The sequence below is a fragment of the Diorhabda carinulata genome, chromosome 1 (assembly GCF_026250575.1).
Source record: "Diorhabda carinulata isolate Delta chromosome 1, icDioCari1.1, whole genome shotgun sequence".
Lineage (NCBI taxonomy): Eukaryota > Metazoa > Arthropoda > Insecta > Coleoptera > Chrysomelidae > Diorhabda > Diorhabda carinulata.
Window position 1 is genome coordinate 15433668 of NC_079460.1, and position 18075 is coordinate 15451742.

General features: G+C 31.3%; 1 protein-coding gene across 1 annotated transcript in view; it reads left to right on the forward strand.

The window, feature by feature from the left end:
- LOC130900497 (homeobox protein Nkx-6.2) overlaps window positions 1–17066 on the forward strand; it is a 68485-nt gene extending 51419 nt beyond the window's left edge. Inside the window, exon 3 of the mRNA XM_057811169.1 lies at window positions 15800–17066. Coding sequence (XP_057667152.1) covers window positions 15800–15964 — 165 coding nt within the window. The 3' untranslated portion in view covers window positions 15965–17066. The remainder of the gene's footprint in view (window positions 1–15799) is intronic.
- Window positions 17067–18075: the final 1009 nt, after the last annotated feature.

Genomic DNA, 18075 nt, shown 5'->3' on the forward strand with positions numbered 1-18075 from the left:
ATGAAATATAATCAAAAAACAGTATCGATTAGTTGAAAGAGCGACTGAAAGTGTAGCCAGCTATAATATATTCGAATGACGTGACAAGTGATATTTCCCGTTTAATGTGATCAAAATAATGGGCGGACATCGGCAAAATGGGATCGATGAGCGCGTCTATATCCAAAGGATTGCTGTATTATAAACACCGTTAAAATACATAGTCACATTCATATTTACAGTCTGTTCCAGCTTTGCTGTATTCATGTTATCATGAGATAGTATTATAAACCACCGAGTATTCCAGAATTAATAGCGCGACTCTAACTAACTCAAACTAGAATTATAAAAAAGTACTTTTGTTTCTTTAATTCGGGAAGTTGAGTTGATAATAGAGTCATAGCTGTATCAAGTATCAATATAGAATGTATCAGCTACAGTTATTACGCTCATAAACTTGAAGCCAATATTATGATAGTGTATTGTTGCACGTATCCTCCCCCATATCCTCTCATGTCCACTATTATCGATTCATCACTATTGATGACTTGATCCAGGAAAAATTCATCGTCATGGAGCAATACTTCGTTAGCATATAAATTATGATAAGTACGCTCTAGACCCTGAATTGAAAATCATCACTAATTGTCCGAACCGAGTTCTTCGGGCTTTGCGTGAACTAATTCTTCTCTAACAAATTTTTATCAAGTTAATGATATATTTCATCCTTATAGATATCAAACATGCTCGGATCTTGACTAGAGATTAGAAATGTATAAAGAACTTTCTTCCATTTTCGGAGCCTCTGTAATTTCATTCTACATCGCTTTCTCTTCATTTAATTTATCAAAAGTATTTTTCAGCAATGGTAAGACTGTTGGTTCAATAGTAAAGAACACAGAAAATTATCGAAACTTAGCTTGTTTTTGCCGCGAGTTTCACAACTAATCACTGGTATTTGCTTTTTTCTAATATTAATTAAGAATAGTATCTTGTGGGTAATGTGATAAATTCACTAGATAATTTAATTTTAGTTAAATCTGAATAATTTACTGATTAATATCTAAAATAAATCTTCCTGAAAAATGGGGTATCGATTTTCCAATGTTATATCTTATAATTACGTTGGGTAATTAATATTCAGTAACTAAGTTTTTTAGATTCGGGTAAAGAGCCATTTATCAGATAAATTGACATTTGGATACAATTTTAGGTTGAAAATTATTAGCACGAATAATTATTGAACAGAGAATCACCGAGAATTGGTTCGATACAAACTCTGTGATAATGATAACGATGTAATGAAATTTATTATAGACCTGCAGTTATAGCTTCAACTAATAGTAACAAAAAATGAATCAAAATATATAGTACATACCTTTCGATTATTAAGGAGCAGTAAAAATATTTTAACAAACGACAAACTTAGAGGAAGATGATGTTAATAAAAATTAAGTTCACTCTCTTTTTTATTCAATTTAGAACTTAAAGGAATCAATACATAGAGTTAAATTGGACATGTAAATTCCGAAAATAAAAATACGTAAAGCGGCATGATATGGTGTTTACTGATATTCACTGAAAATGGTGTAAAAACTATGACCTCACAACGACAGATGGCAGATGTTTCTACACTTATGGATGACGAATTCAACCAGATAGAAGCCGAGAAGTCCTAAAATACGGAGACCTCTGTATACAAATCAAAAAAATGTGGATTGAAAAAGTTCGAATAGTGCCAATTGCACTGGTAAATACTGTTTTTGTCATAAAACATCAAGAAATAAAAGAATTAATATTATATATCAAGTGCCTTGTACTAATTGTTACTCTGTCTAAATAGGGCAGACATCTCAGTGTTTAGAAAATAGACAAGAGGTCATCAATACGTCAATACATCAACTGCATTAACAAACCATCAAATATCAAAAAAACATAAATTCAATTATAAAGATTCAAAAATTCTTGAAACGGAATCTATTACACGAAAAAGAGAATTTTTGGAAATGATTCACATTCATAAGAAGGAAAAAGCTGTAAATGATAAAAAAGACCTAAATAATTTAATTCTAATAAAACTACAAATAATTTAATTGATTACTGCCATATATTTGAGATATAAGAACTAAGGAAAAATTAACTTTTCTTATTAGAACAATGCTCTAGTTTGATTTTATTGTTATTTTGATATTCACTTACTATCTCCTGATAAAAAAATTATTGTTTTTGATATCGTTATGATGAAATAAATAAAAAAACTGGGACAGTAGGGATAGAAAAAGTCAATATTAAGAAAAGTGTGGTGCATGCTTCAATTATACGCCAGACCATGAAAATGTTGAAAATGATCCTTTAGTTAACCGTGCACATAAAGTTCGGTCTGATAAAAAATTTTGTAGCTATGCTTAAAGATTGTAGGGGGATTTGTATATCCGAAAGAGAAAAATCTCAACTCAACGAAGCAAACATTGAAAAGGGAGTAAGTATTTGTAGATCGACCACTGCGCCAACTGATTTCAAGTTCCCAGTTATAAACATTTATTGAGGATTCAAGACTATCTCAAGAAGATATCTCTCCTATTTTTTCACAGTTTTTTTTTGTAATAAAGTCTTTTTTACCGGTTGCCATAAGACTATTACTACATACAGCTCTTTTATCAGGTAAAGATTTTATGTATCCAGTGCTTGTACATTAAAGGAACCCCACCAGTAACAACTTTTTTAGATTTGTCTCTCTTTGGTACGTTTCTATTTTCTTTACTAATGACGTCGCCAAACAATGCTTTCTTGACTAATTATTTTCTTTGATCAGGCTCGTCTTAATAATTTTAACATCTATGTCTTAGGACTTAGACTTATAATATATATAAATTATATAAATCTGTGGGGTGTAATATGCCCCTTAAAATATATATGCTGTACTCTCGTCTGGATTTTTTTCCCGCAAATGTGGGTGCTGTAAGAACCGGATAAAGCGAAAGTTTCCATCAGGACATTTCTTAATAGACAAGAACATTTATATAATATCTATGGGATTTGAGAGTGTCGTCGGATTGGCTGCCTATTTAATAGATTAGGTTATTTTCAATAGTATATGTTATAACAATCTTTTGAAGTACTAAATATAATTGAAAGAATACTTGTACGGTCAAGTTAAAAGTTGTACTTAGGTATTACAATAGGTTATTGCAATAATGATCTTTATATTTAGAAAATTTCGGGCCGCCTATGGTTTCACACAAACCAGAACCAGCCATGTTTCACAGCACGTAATCATTAATAAAAGTTTATCAGAATGAGTTGAAGGCACAATGGAGTCTTTAATTTAATGTAGCAGTCGTAAACATCTCCTTGGGGAGGGGTATTAGGCGAAGGCGGAGCCTATTCCACAGACAATCAAGAAATGTTAGTCTATTAACCTCATAGAGAATGTGTTTGGCTGTAATTAACAATGAGTCAATTGAATTATTCTCATATTCCTGCAAAAACTATAGGAATGTTTGAATCAAAAAGTTTTATTATAATTACAGGTTTATAGGAAAAAAGTTGATTGTTTACAATCAAAAAACAAAATAAATGTTATGGAAAAATATGTTCGTCGATAAATTTATCAAATCGAATTTCGACAGCTTTTTTTATCCAAGAAGTACTTTTTTTGACTTTTCAGCTACTCCAAGGAAAATGTGTCAATGGACCTAACTATAAGATATAAAAAAGGTGGCAAAACAAATGCGGTGGGTGAATGATAGTAGAATAAATAGTCTATAAACGTAATGGAGGAAAAAGTAGAGCTATTGGCATTTTAAGAGCTCTACATGTTCACATAAAATAAATATATGAAGTTGTATATTTTTCTTTCAACTTTTATTTCGATATTCTTCATCGTGCTCAATTTTTTCGTATCACTTTAGTAATTTTATCTATTATTATTTACGTTATCTTACTATTACGCCTGTTCCTTGTTTCCTGAAGCTTACTATATGTAGGATCTTTCACTTTTACGTACCATTTTTTTGTTGCTTTTGCTAATTTGAGTTTAAAATTAGGTGTTCAAAATTGTGATAGAACATTATCTAATATTTTAGGGACATAAATCTGGTACTTCACTATCCTCAGAATCATCATGTATTATTTTTATAGTCTATTTTTATGTACGAGGAAGTAATAAGACCTACTTACTAATCTAAAACTTGTATTGGCATTTTGAATATTATTACAAGATATTACCAAAATTTTTTATAAATGTACCTGAGCTAATACAAGTTTTCGGGCTTTTATTAGTCTTTTAATAACCACAGTACAGAACAATAGTAAAAGGTTTGAACTGTGTCTAAAGATTACATAACCGTATCATAAGATATATATTATTAATTAAGTATATATTAAGTACCTATTCGCCAAAAAAAATTGTTTTATTCAAATTATCTTTCCGACTTTCCGAATTTTAGGATTTTTCTTGTAGTAGAGAGGTCCAAGTTTTGTACTCTTAACTGTTAAGACTCAACTGTGGTACTGTTAAGACAGTTTAGTGACAACTTACGAGGTGCAGTAGGCAATCTACGAGTAAAAGCCGAAAAATCGGTCCTTTAACAGTTAATTAAAATTGAAACATTATTATTTAATTGTTTTAAATCATTTACAGACAAACATTTATAGAAAAGTGTTGATTACAAAGTGGAATTGGTAGAACTCATGGTGTTGGGAAAAATCCGATTTACAGAGTTAATAAAAAAGAGAAATAAATGTAGCGAAATTCATAAGGCACGTAAAGCTTCACGAAAATCAAAATTTCAAATAAAAAATAATTTGAAAGAAAGTATTCAAAGGGAAGTACATGCGTTTTTGTTTAGAAAAGAATTTCTGACAGTAGACTTATGTTCTTATCGAGGCTCTAGATTATACGGATTACGCTGAACTAAGCTTTAGCACAGTAAGGAAACTTTAAGAAGAACTAGGTTTTTGCTGGAAAACGCATTTCAGAAAGTCTATTTCAATAGAAGGAAACGATATTGCATTGTGTATTATGGAAGAGAAATTATCTAAGGACTATAAAAAAAATGAGAAACCAAAGAAGAAATATTTTATTCAGGTGAAATATGGATCAATGGGAGACATACACCAAAAAAATTTGTCAAGATGAAGATTACAAGTCGAAAAAAGGTATTTTCAAATAATTCCTCTACTGGTTTAAATTCACCCATAAAGAGACGCAGACTGATAATAGTCCACATCGACAGTTCAAACGGTTTTATTAAAGGTGGTATTGAATTTTGAATCTACTTGTTCCGATAACTAGCATGAGGACATGAATGTTATGTTTTTGAAGAATGGTTCGAACAAATGCTGGATCTTCTTTCCCAGAACTGTAAAATACTATTGGATAATGGAAGCTATAAATCGATAGAAAAAATATTTACGAATATATAGAATTGACTAAATTCAAAGATCTCGATTCTGTAAAAATAAAACTATATTCTTTGTGTTGTCAACATAAAGAGAAATTAAAAAAATATGAAATTTTAAAAAATCGTGGAATGGTTAGATCTTTACCATACCATTGCGATCAAATGATAAAGACACTCATCGTGAATATTGGTTGCAACAGTTCATCTCCTGATTCCGATTCTGATTTGATGTACCTCTACTTAAGTCTTCTGGTGAGTTTTTATATTGAAATTATTCTTTATGAAAGTAAGGTTGCTCAGAAATCAAAGTTTAAACTCTTGTACATATATAACCAGTATGACACCTTGTGGAAAAATTTAAAATTTCAGGTTTCAGGTCAAGTTATAAACGGGTTAATTAGGTGAAAATATAATTGTATAATTGATATATCCATTATATTTATATAAATGTTATTTAACTATTTACTAAAAGTATTACGCCTTTGGATTATGAATGCTTCATCATTTGATTACTCGTTCGTTCATAAAAATAGACTAGAATAGAAGCATCCTAATAAAGTTACTTTTTATACATTATATTCTAAATGACTACTACCATTTCTTTTTTCATCAATCAAATAATCATATATATTTCAACAATTTCATCTTCGGTTTTACAGATTTTTTTACTTCTATTATCATTTTATCATGCTTTGATCTACAATACAATAATACAACAATAAATTTCTATTTTAGCAAAATTTTGTTTTCGCCATTAATCTCGTTTGATCATTGCGTCAAGAAATTAAAAAGTTTACTCAAGGAATTGTATTATGTTCTATGGAAAATTGAGATATACGGATACGTGTAAAGAGAGATAGGGTTGATGTAGAAATCGAAATAAACAAGATATAAGTATGGGAAATGAATAGAAACAGTTAGCATTGCCTTAGCATAAAGAAAATAAATATTTTTGATTTTAGTTATAAGTTGTACTGTGCTTTAATTTTTCCAGAAAAACGTCAAGTAATCAAATAATTTAGTGAAAATCATTAACATTTTATCATTCAATAGTCATTTAACAAGTATCAGAAACTGCTTTATTCTGAGCAACAAAGTTGATCTATTTATCATCGAGTATCAGCCGTGTCTCAGTAAATAGCCAAAAAAGTGGATTGGTGGTGGAAGGTTTACAGCGCGGTTTTGTCGACAGTGTTGAAAACAAATTGGAAAAGAGTGTCCCTTAATTTTGTCGGTTAGGGGAGTGCAGAGATTGGAAAGGCAGAGGCAGAGGGTCGAAAAGGGGCATTCCGCAGCATATACAGCTAATTACGCAGTCACTTAGCGTTAATCGATTCGGTCGCCTTACGTTAACGGTTAACGACACACTAATGACCTGGCATTTACATAGAGATCGGTGGAGAGGATGGAATGGGGATTTTGCCGAACTGCCTGCTATTGCAATGCCGTGTTATTCATACAGATTTCAAGTGAAATTATTAAAGTGGAATTGCTTATTCTGTTCAGTTGGATTCATCACAGTATTTTCTTTTAATAAAACGAAAACAATTTTAAACGATCTTTATTTTAAATAAAAATTTATTAAAAATTTGAATGCATTCACAAAATCTGGATAATTGTTGGAAATTAAATATAATTACCCATTTGTAGGTACAATCAGAGCTAGAATAAATGATGTTGGTTTCCAATGTTCACTTTGTTTATTTAATAATCATATTTCATGGTTTTAACCCAATGTTATATATATATATATATATATATATATATATATATATATATATATATATATATATATTATTTATAATAATTCTTGTTTTTCAGTTCATAAAAAAATCACGAGCTACCTGCATAATCTTCCGTCACGAGTTGTCTAATTTTTATGACAGCCACGATCACGAGTTGGCACATTGTAACAGAAGTTGAAATTTGATGGCGGGTATTAAAATGATGAATTGGCGCACACCCACCTGTACTAGGTATTTCTCTTGAATCTCGGTTAATTAGTGTGGTAGGTAGTCCCATAATCGGTGAGTTATTAGGTTGGTGTTCTACTGCTTCTCTTGGTACCTCCTTACCCCACATAGGTGGACGATCTGAGTGCAAACGATCTTCAAGTATCACCTCTCCTCTATTAAAACGAAAGCAATGATGTACCGTTGGCCTTCATATTTATCGCACAGTTGATAATAATGAGTTACGACAAATTTGAATTGAGTCGTTGGAATTTTAACATAAGAAAACTGATATTACTTGTGAGACTCCCTCTGTATTTATGAACAAACTATAGAAAATTGTAGTTATTATCTCTATTTTACACTTAAATTTTTGGTGCAATCAGACTGTTTTCTTATCATGAAAGTCTAACGAATCTAACGTACATTAGTTTGCCGACATTGCACTCAAAAGCCTAGTCACCAACAGTTGTTCCATTGAGTCTCAGATTTTCATTCCACGTGATATGGTCTATTTTTATGAGTGAAGGTGTAGTGAAAAGATGCATTCATAATTTTGATAGGTCAAAACCTTTTCCTATTGCTTTGAAAGCTTATGGCTATAAAAGACCAATGAAAACCCGAAAACTTGTATTATATAGTTCAGGTACATTTATTTTAGTTTTGGATAAGTAAGTAAGTTTTATCACTTTTTCGTATATAAAAATAGACTATATTTAGCAGGCACACGCACATTGAGTGCAGGCTACCGCAAATCAACATCATCTCAACCTCTGTAGAGGAAAAGTTTTTTCTACCAGTGCCATTCCACGAACAAAACCATCATTTGAACTATCACATTCGAACAACGCACCTTATCAAAACTTAAGTAATCCCCATGGCTAAAATTCACGAAATGAACCTCGAATTGGTTGACCACCCACCGTATTCACCGGATGTGTCCCTCAGCGAGTTTTTTCTGTTTCCTAAGCTCAAAGACTTTATCGCCCACCTAAAACTCTATTCTGAGGATAAAAACAGCGACTATTATCTGGAACGGATAAAAGTGTGTAAGAATGATTATAAAGAAAAATGTCTTTTTCCTTTGTTAGATTGAAAACTTATATATAACAACTCGTATATAACATTGAGATTTGCGTGAAGGCTTTGTGCATTTCATCAAATTCTTGAATAGATTTTATTGTCGTTGTCGTCGCAGGGTTTATGTAAACTATATATTACACAACATCATGGCAGAAAACTGAAGTCATTCAATATTGTTCACATCTCCATATTGCTCACGAGCTTAGATGGAGATGTTTTATAATAAAAAAGTGTCAGTAATATAATAAAGATTGATAATAACAATTTTTAGCATTTATTATGTTAATAATATGTTATATGTTTCAATCAGTAAATAAATTAAGAAATCAGCAACTCAAAAGCGATTTGTTGTCAAGCGTTGTCGAGAAGAAGAAGCCCCCATTCAACATGTCTCTTTACATATCATTTTGCAAACGTCCCCTTGTATATTTCTTTCCTCAAAATTATCCTTGATAACATCCCCAAAATCGACTGAAACATAGATGATAATCTAGACTGGCTGGCCCAAATGGTCTCAAGAATGGATACAAAAAGAATTCACATACTCTTAGACGATCAACGACTTAAACCAAAATCGTTGTTATTCCAGACATTCTATTCTAGACATTCCTATGAAAAAGAATATGTGAACGATCCTACACGTATCGGTTTCTGATATTCGAAGTATAACGATTTGGTTAAATATGATAATTGCCCCGTGTATAAATGCGATGTGTCCGGCGCTGTTTCAAGCGCGTCCGCGGTGTTGGTAGTGGCGAAATGGCCCCAGACGGGGACTGAATTGGTATTGGGGCTTGGGGATTGGGACGCCATTGCTGTCTGTCGTGCCCTCGATCCATCATTCCTATGACACATATATAGAAATTTATTTTGCGGTATCGATGCATTGGCTACGAATGTCAGTGATCCGGGGTCCAGGGATAGGGTCTAGGGCCCAGGGTTTCTCGCGGCGAAGTGACGCTTTGATTTATTGCTGACGTTGCTAATCTACGTGACATATATATATGTTTTTATTGTTTGCGATCGTGGACCATTCTGTTTTAATAATTTCAGATAACGTTCCGATGAATTTTACGAGCAACCCTAGCTGTTAGTATGTAAATCAAAATATACTTCAAAACCATCATGATATTCACTAACTCGATCTGCCAAAACCATTACAACTTTTCATTCAACAATACTTATTCAAATACAGTTAGTAATCGGTTTCAAGCTTCAATCATTACAAAAGTTTTGTAATATTTCAACTTATTGCTTTCGTTTATGAGCTCTTATTTGATAATTACTTTCCAGTTTTTTATGTTGCAATTTCATTCTGATCTATAAAATAAATTTTCCATTTTAATCTAGTTCATTAAATATTATATTTAAGTGAAGCATTACAAATGGATGAGCCTTTATGGAACTTATTAATCTATTTTCCTATTTTCGTCCATTACGTAAAAAGAAACTCAATCCCAATATGGTAGCAATAAGGGGTGAGAATATAACAATATGCAAATGATGATGCACTGACTGCGCCATATGGGAATGGATTAAAACGGACCCTTCGGCCCTACTTGTTGGTTCACGAAAGAAGCTCGTTTGCCAATCAAATTGCGGCGTTATTAAAATTATCCTCCATACATTATGGGGCATCGGTTGAACTTGATGAATTACAAATTTTGAGTCACCAAAATTTCTCGAAAATGTGAGTTTGTTATACAGGGTGTTTCAATAAAGATGTCTCTAGGTGTCGTCTCTAGGATAGATAGAAAACTGAAAAATGTTTGAGGTTTGTTCAGTAAAAAATTTTCGTGACGCCATCCGTATTCAAGATAAAGGGCGATATATAAATTATACACGTTTTTTACGTTTTTTACGCAACTAGTAGCAACATTATTGAAATTTTATACGCATATGTTTTCCAATTAATTTGTTTTTATGTCTGACTCTAATAGATGGCACTAGTTACACGGTTCGTACCAAGTAGTATTGTACATAACTTTTTCAATATTAGATTTCTCAAGCAATATTTCAAGTAAACATAAAGATCATTCAATTTTACCCCAAAAAGGTACTCCTGATAAAACTCAATACTGTACCGTTTTCGGAATATTTTGGTTTCAAAACTATGAAGTAATAACCGATGCTGGGATGAAGTAATGATAAATGTATTTATACAGTTTCCCATGACAAACTTTGAGAAATTGCTATTATCGTGCAAAATTCAAAGTTAAATAATTATCGGTACTCAGCTGTTGGGGGCCTTAGTAGGTCTTAGTGAAACAAACAACAGTTTGTGGCCCAGAACCGCAATTCATGATCATCAAATTGTTGTTTGTTTCATACTAAGGCCTCCAATAGCTCAGTACCCATACTTATTCAACTTTAAAAAACAAGATCCTATTTTGATTAGACTGGATTTTTGTCAAACGTTACAAGAAACGAAAGCCCTCAGTCCCAATTTTTTTAAATGTATCCGTTTTATCGATGGGGTCTCATTTAAGCGACAAAAAATTTTCAATTCATATAATACTAATTAATAATAAAAATAATAATCATAATTAATACCTTCATCAATACTTATTACCAACATCGGTTATTACTTCATAATTTTGAAATCAAAATATTCCGAAAACGGTACACAATATCAAGTTTTATCTAGAGAACCTTTTTGGTGTAAAATTAAATGATCTTCATGTTTCCTTGAAATTTTGCTTAACAAATCTAATATTGAGAAGTTATGTTCAATACTACTTGGTACGAACCGTGTAACTAGTGCCCTCTTAGAGTTAGACATAAAAACAAATTCATTGATGTATCAACTTCCAAAAGATATTCGTCGTAAAATTTCTATACAATGTTGCTAGTAGCTGCAGCAACATCGAAAAAAATGTGTTTTTTATTTTTTTCTTCACGTCCTTTATCTTGCATACGGATTGCGTTTCGAAAATCTTTTACTGAGTAAGACCCAAATATTTTTCAGTTTTCTATCCGAGAGACGGGATCACCTTCTTTTCAAACATCCTGTAGATATAACGATGCTTTAAAATGCTATTAAAAGAATATAGTACATGACCTAATAGATCTGATTCATAAATGACAAATATGTAGGATATTTCAAATGGGAAATACTGATTATTACTTTTAGGTTTAAAAAGGTTTAAAAATAGAAAAAACGATTTAATTGTTTAAGACGTTTGCCTCTTGTCAATTTCATAGAAAAAGACTACTACTTGTTCACCTTAAAGAGAACAGTTTGTTGATTTTTTTTAATTGTTGCTGTTTTTTCTTTGATCGTGGACAGCCATTTAAATTAATTGATTAAAGGATAACCTCTTCTATGAGGTACCCTCCAGTTTCACATCATCGGATTATGAAAAACCATGCAAATCTGATGTTATAACATTCCTTATGAAGCATAAAAAATGCAGTGCTGTGGCATTATTATTATTTTAGATAAATGACTTTGCACGCTTATATTTCATCTTATTCAAAATTCGAGGGAGGCAAAAAAGAGTATATTGTCGAAAGCTGATAGTTTGGTGAATAATAATATCCAGTCATCTTTTAATTGATGGTATTTCTCTGTTGTCCTCATATTTTGTTGCCGTTCGCGTTTGGTAAATATCGAGCTGAACAGCTACAGCGTTGCTTACGCCTGAATTAACTCCGAGACCCTATTTGCATGATTTATCGTCATAGAACGCCTCTAAATACCATGTAATTCGCAAATTTAACGTAAAATGGGCATGTTATACATAAATATTCTAAAACGTAGAACCCTTTACAAATATAAAACAAATATTATAGAAAATACGAATACACATAATCGTTGTACTTATGTGATTGCCAATAACGTGCATGACACGCATTTTTCTTAAAAATTAAGCAAACAGAATAGTTTATTTCTTAGTGATGATCCACTAAAAACAAAGCGTATACTTTATGTAGGGACTCAGAATAGTATACTAATTGTGCTTCTGAGCAACTTAAGAATGACAGCTGGAGAATCAATCGAACCCAGATGAATTCTACTAGAAATTGGTTCGTTTTAGATTATGGAAGAATTATAATTTTGAGCTTTATCGCTTAAGATATAGTCAGAAAGAAATTTTCATATCATCGTATCAAGAACTAAAAAAATGAACTGTCTAGTGACAAACCTTCTATTTGTAGACGTCTGCTGTAGGCTTTATTGGTTGTAGGTGGACACGTACCCTTGTGCTCTTTACTAATAGCTCCCCTTAAATTACAAACTCGATATAGGTTTATATCAGCATGTCAGCATAGTCTTTTGTATGTAGACTATACAATCTTAGAAGTCGATAACACTGCTCACGAAATACACTCTGCTTGTTCTCTGAAGTATTTTGGTTTTTTGTTGAGAAGTATCCAACACTGAATTTAGATTATGCGATCTTATTTAAGTCAGAGCCCATTACGTGTCCACAACTCTTAAATTTGTTCCCAAACAAAAATTTTCTGAACAAACAAGAAGTACATGAAGTGAAGTTATTAACAAATCTTCTTGTAATCGGTGGTCCTGATCCAACTAAAAGAATAGATGAATGACTCTTCGCGTAAAAAAATTGTTGGTAGGGTAGGTACTTGGAAATTAAGACCACAAAACTGTCACCCACAGCCAAAACTTCATAGATCTGGCCCTTGGCGTACATACAAATACAGTTGAGCGAATATGAGGAGTCGCTAATTCCAGTTTTTGGCGTCATTTCGGTAACCATTCCCAATTATTGGACAGTTACTTGTGCGAATTTATTTGGCATCAACGGTTCTCTCGACCAGCTATACTTACTAAACTATTACGGCTTTCTGCCCACCTTAGTAATCATTTCTGTTTTTGTTTGTTTTTTTGGAAAATTTATATATTATGTGATTAAGAAACTTTTATATTTCTAATTATCCAGCACTTACAATTGATCATACAAGCCTATATAGGTAAATGGGTGATTCCGTTCTAACTGTGATTTTTTGTATTCAAAATTTCAAGATTTTAAAATTTAACTTTTCTAACTTTTTTATGCATATTATTCATCTATTTTACTGTAAAAATAAAACTCTAAGAGGAATTTACTACAACTTCAAAGTATCACGAGCAAGACACAAATGTCGGATTTTGAGTTCCACGGTACTGACTCATTTATCCACGGTACTGACATGGTAACTTAAGATATTAAACAACAAGTGCATCAATTTTCCTCAGTTTGATCATAAACATTAGAATTTATAAGGTAATTAGTTTAAATCATTTGTTACGACAAAAAAAATTAATAATTTATCGGTAAATTCTAGGAATGGACATGACACGGTACTGACATTCAAGTGATGTAGTATAAGTTTTCTTTAAGTGGCAAGTTATATTGTATAAAAATAATGTTTAAATATCTTAAGAATTATTCAATTAACACAAAATTTTTATTAATTGATTATTAATTAATGACTAGTACAAAAAAACAATACAGGACATTGAATATCACAGTTAGAACGGAATCACCCAAATAGATTTGTTGGCACTTAACGGATTTGACACAATACACGTGAGCTTGGAAGACTCAAATTATAGAATTTATCACCATCTAAAAAAATGTTTTTGCTACCTAAACACATATGAAATATTATAATACCTTATAGTTTGAAGAGAAATTTTAATTTTATAAAATTTATTTGATTTCAATACAGGGTATATTTGGTTTACATTGTTGTATTATTAATGGATTTGAAATTTTAATATGACGAGACTGTTTAATTTCAATCTTAAATCTACTTGATGATAGAGAATATATTAATACATAAATACATATATTACATTTTATTTATTACTAGACATTATCTAGTTCAATTCCGCTATCGCTACTATCGTGCAAACCAGTAATAAGTTTCTTTACGGGCTCTAAATTTGTGTACATACATCTATATGTGTTCTTAAATTTTTCACGTGTTGAGTGCAATCAATCTAGTTTTCAGCGGTTATATTTTTAACTTCTGTCTTTATCAACTCGATCACACTACTGTGGAAGCCGGATCACTTGGTGATCTGCTTTCTTTGCAATTTTGTCACAAACTTATATCCTTGAAAAATTATAACTTTTTACAGTTTCTAACAATTGTTAAACATTATAAATTTCGTGTGAATATATGTCACGTTCCCACAAAAAGTCTTGTATTTCATTTTTTTATTACTGGAACCTGGTATCTTATTCTTTTGGCAACTATGGTAGAATACATTATTCATCACCATATAGCTATTCGGTAATATATTCGGCATTAATTTATTCTGAAACGAATCTTCGAAAACGAAAATCTCATCTAGGTAGATTATCGTTCGGTATTTCGATCTAGCTATATTTATTTTCCACTTTGAGCTTTTGCGAGCGCTATGACTACCTTTTATCCATTCTTCTGAATAAATATCCCAAATGACATAGAGTATGCTACAAAGTAGTAGTGGAACAATTAATGCCACCATTAGTTTCCCAGTTTAACGTTGGCACTTTTTGTTCTTCATACATTGCATAAATATTGTAGCGAATTAAGTCTACTTGAAAGAAATCACTTTGGTACACTATTGTCTTTTCGTATTTTTTTGGAGCTATAGAATTATTCACAATTTTTTAAACTATACTTTCAGGGATACTCGTTAGAGCTGAGGTCTGTTTTATTGAAGCGTATTTTTCGTAGCCTCGCCTTAGTATCTTTAAGTAAACACTTTTGATTATAATTATTTGCCTCAATGAAAAAACATCTGCGTTATTTAGTAGACATTTTAAAAGACACTGTCCAACTTTATAATATATACTGTTTTATGGCTCTGAATGAACTGACAAAAAGAGGCGTAAGGACCATAGATAATTCGACCAGGTATAATTATAAGGTTAGTCTATTCTATTGCATCGTATATATTAACTGTTAGCTAGTCACTTTCTTAGATCGTGAAAAATTCTACACTCCTCAGGATGAATCATTGTTAAGTGCCCCGTATATTCAGTTTTCCAAATAAAAAAAAAAGAAGACAATATTAAATTGGATCATCATATTACTTTTGTAGTACGTCAACAGTGTTATCTATTTATTAGGTAGATATGTTTGCTTACGTGTATGTTTATCAACATGCGGTATCTTTGGTCATAATGTTTGTTAATAACCCCTTCATTTATTTTATGTCATGATGTTACTGTTTAATTAGGTCATTAATGAATGTTGATTAAATTTCATACCATTAATGTTAGATAATTATGAATTAAAACAAGGAATCTGAAAATAGTCTCAGGAACAGAAATATCAGCTGAAAATTATCTATATTTAAAACTTTGTCAATTCCTTATGAAATCAAATATTCCTGAAATAATTATTGTACGTAATGACATTCTTCTGTTATAGGTATGGTTCCAGAACCGAAGGACTAAATGGAGGAAAAAACACGCGGCGGAAATGGCAACCGCAAAGCGGAAACAGGAAGTGCTCGATAACCAAACAGATGAAAATAGCGACATATTATCAGATAATGAAGAAGAACATGTATCAAAACGGCAGAACTTACAATGAGAATTTTATAACTAATGTGAAGTTAAGACTTGTTTTGTAAATATAAATTAGTGATCTCAATGTTTTGTGACTCGTACGGCGCGGACGTTATGCGCAATTTGTAAAAATGTTATATATAGCCAAACGATATGATTGTTTTAGTTCGTACAGCGTTTGTATCTTCTGTGTAACTTAATTTGAAATAAAATACAGTTAAAGACAAATAGAAATAAAAGCCGCATTAAACGAAACGTATATTTAATGTCAATGTACAGAAAGATATTTTTAATTTTTAATGATAGCAAACGTCGCCCAAAAGCGCCAATATCTTTGATAAATTCGATTGTGGAGTAAGATTTTTGTTTCAAATATAGGTAGGTTAAAATTAGCAGTAAATCTGTAAATAATGTTTAATTAGCCAGTCACCTTAAAATGTATTTGCCTTGCAGGAACCACGGGAAAATATGAGATTTTCTTACAAGAGAAAAAGATTCGATAAGTCATGTTAGTAACAATATGTTTTTATTATTTTTGCCTAATAGTTTTTAGAAACTAATTTTTTAGAAGTAGAAAAGCATTTTTCGTTAGTTTCTTCAGTTTTTTTTTACTTTTTTTCATCCAGATTGAAAACAAATTTATTTGAAATCAATTTACTGTTGTATATATTCAAACTAATATAAGTGATACTTATATATCTAAAGTATATAGATATAGTTTTACCAGAACAGTAAACAGCTTAAATAACTAAGCGACTTGTGAATGCCGATTTTTATAGTGATATGCAAAGTTATTTCAATTCAAATTCAAATTTTGAAAGCCTTATTGCTAACTAATAGATTGACGTCATGAACTGAGAGTTTACTAAATACAGGATAACAATTATAGTGTGAACTTTCTAATTTTGAAAAGTACATCTAACAAACTTGCTTTTTTATTGACATTAGATATACTGTACATAATCTGCCTAATGCGTATTTTTTTCGTAATTAAATAGATTTTAATAATATTAGTCTTTCTATCGATTTATTTTTTAATTAGCTGAAACAAAATTTTATTATCAATATCAATACGAGGGATGTTACTTAATTTGTGAGACAAATAAAAACATATTCATAATTGGAAATTACTTCATTGTTTTTCAAAATATTTTCCATTAAGATCAATACACTTTTGCATTCGTTTGAACCATTTTTCGAAGCAAGTGATTTGAACGCATCAACCGCTTTTTTAGGTGTAAATAACCTTGACCTTGCTATTTATTTTGGAACTGAGGGAATAAGAGCAAATTGGGTGCTAAATAAGGACATTATGGCGGATGACCCATCATTTTGATGTTTTAACTTCAATTCGACGTTTTTGTTTGAAGTGGTGTACGAGAGGTAGCATTGTTGTGATTTTTCGAAACGAATACTGGTGTACCATTCAGAATTGATCATTCGACGTTGCTCTAATAGAACGGTGGTGACATGTCCAGTTATTCTGAAAAAACAGGCGACCATTTGCTTCAAATTACTTCGTGCGAGAGCAACTTTTGTTGGATTTGTCTCTTCATAAAAAAAGAAAAAACGAAAAAACAACGAAACACGGTGACTCGAGATGGGGCTTCATCACCAAAAGTCAACTGGTTTTGATGTAATCTAAGTACGTTTAAAACACTCGCACGCGATTTAATTCCATTTTTGACCAAGATGAATGTTTCAAGTATGTAAAGAACTTAAAAAGCACTCGTAAGGCAAGATGTTCTGAGTACGTTCACCAATAAAATGTCCAACTTCATGATGGTAATGTCAGAGTAGCCATACCTCAAAATTTAAGTAGCAACTCTCATACAACGTAAACGGTATGTGAATATATTGAAATGGATTTAATAGAGAAGATACTAATGTTTTATAAAATGAAACAAACACATCTCAATATAACTTTATAAACTAATTTTGTTACTTAATTTATTAATTTTTAGTATTTATACAATTTTTGTATCCTTGGTTGGTAATTGCCAAAGAGTACATTTATTTTAATCTGTATGAATTATTTTTAAAAAATGTACAAAAATCCATACAATCGGTAAAATAAATCACCATGGATTTAGAGCTTCAAATTGTATATTTTAAAATAGAGCCAGCACTATGGTA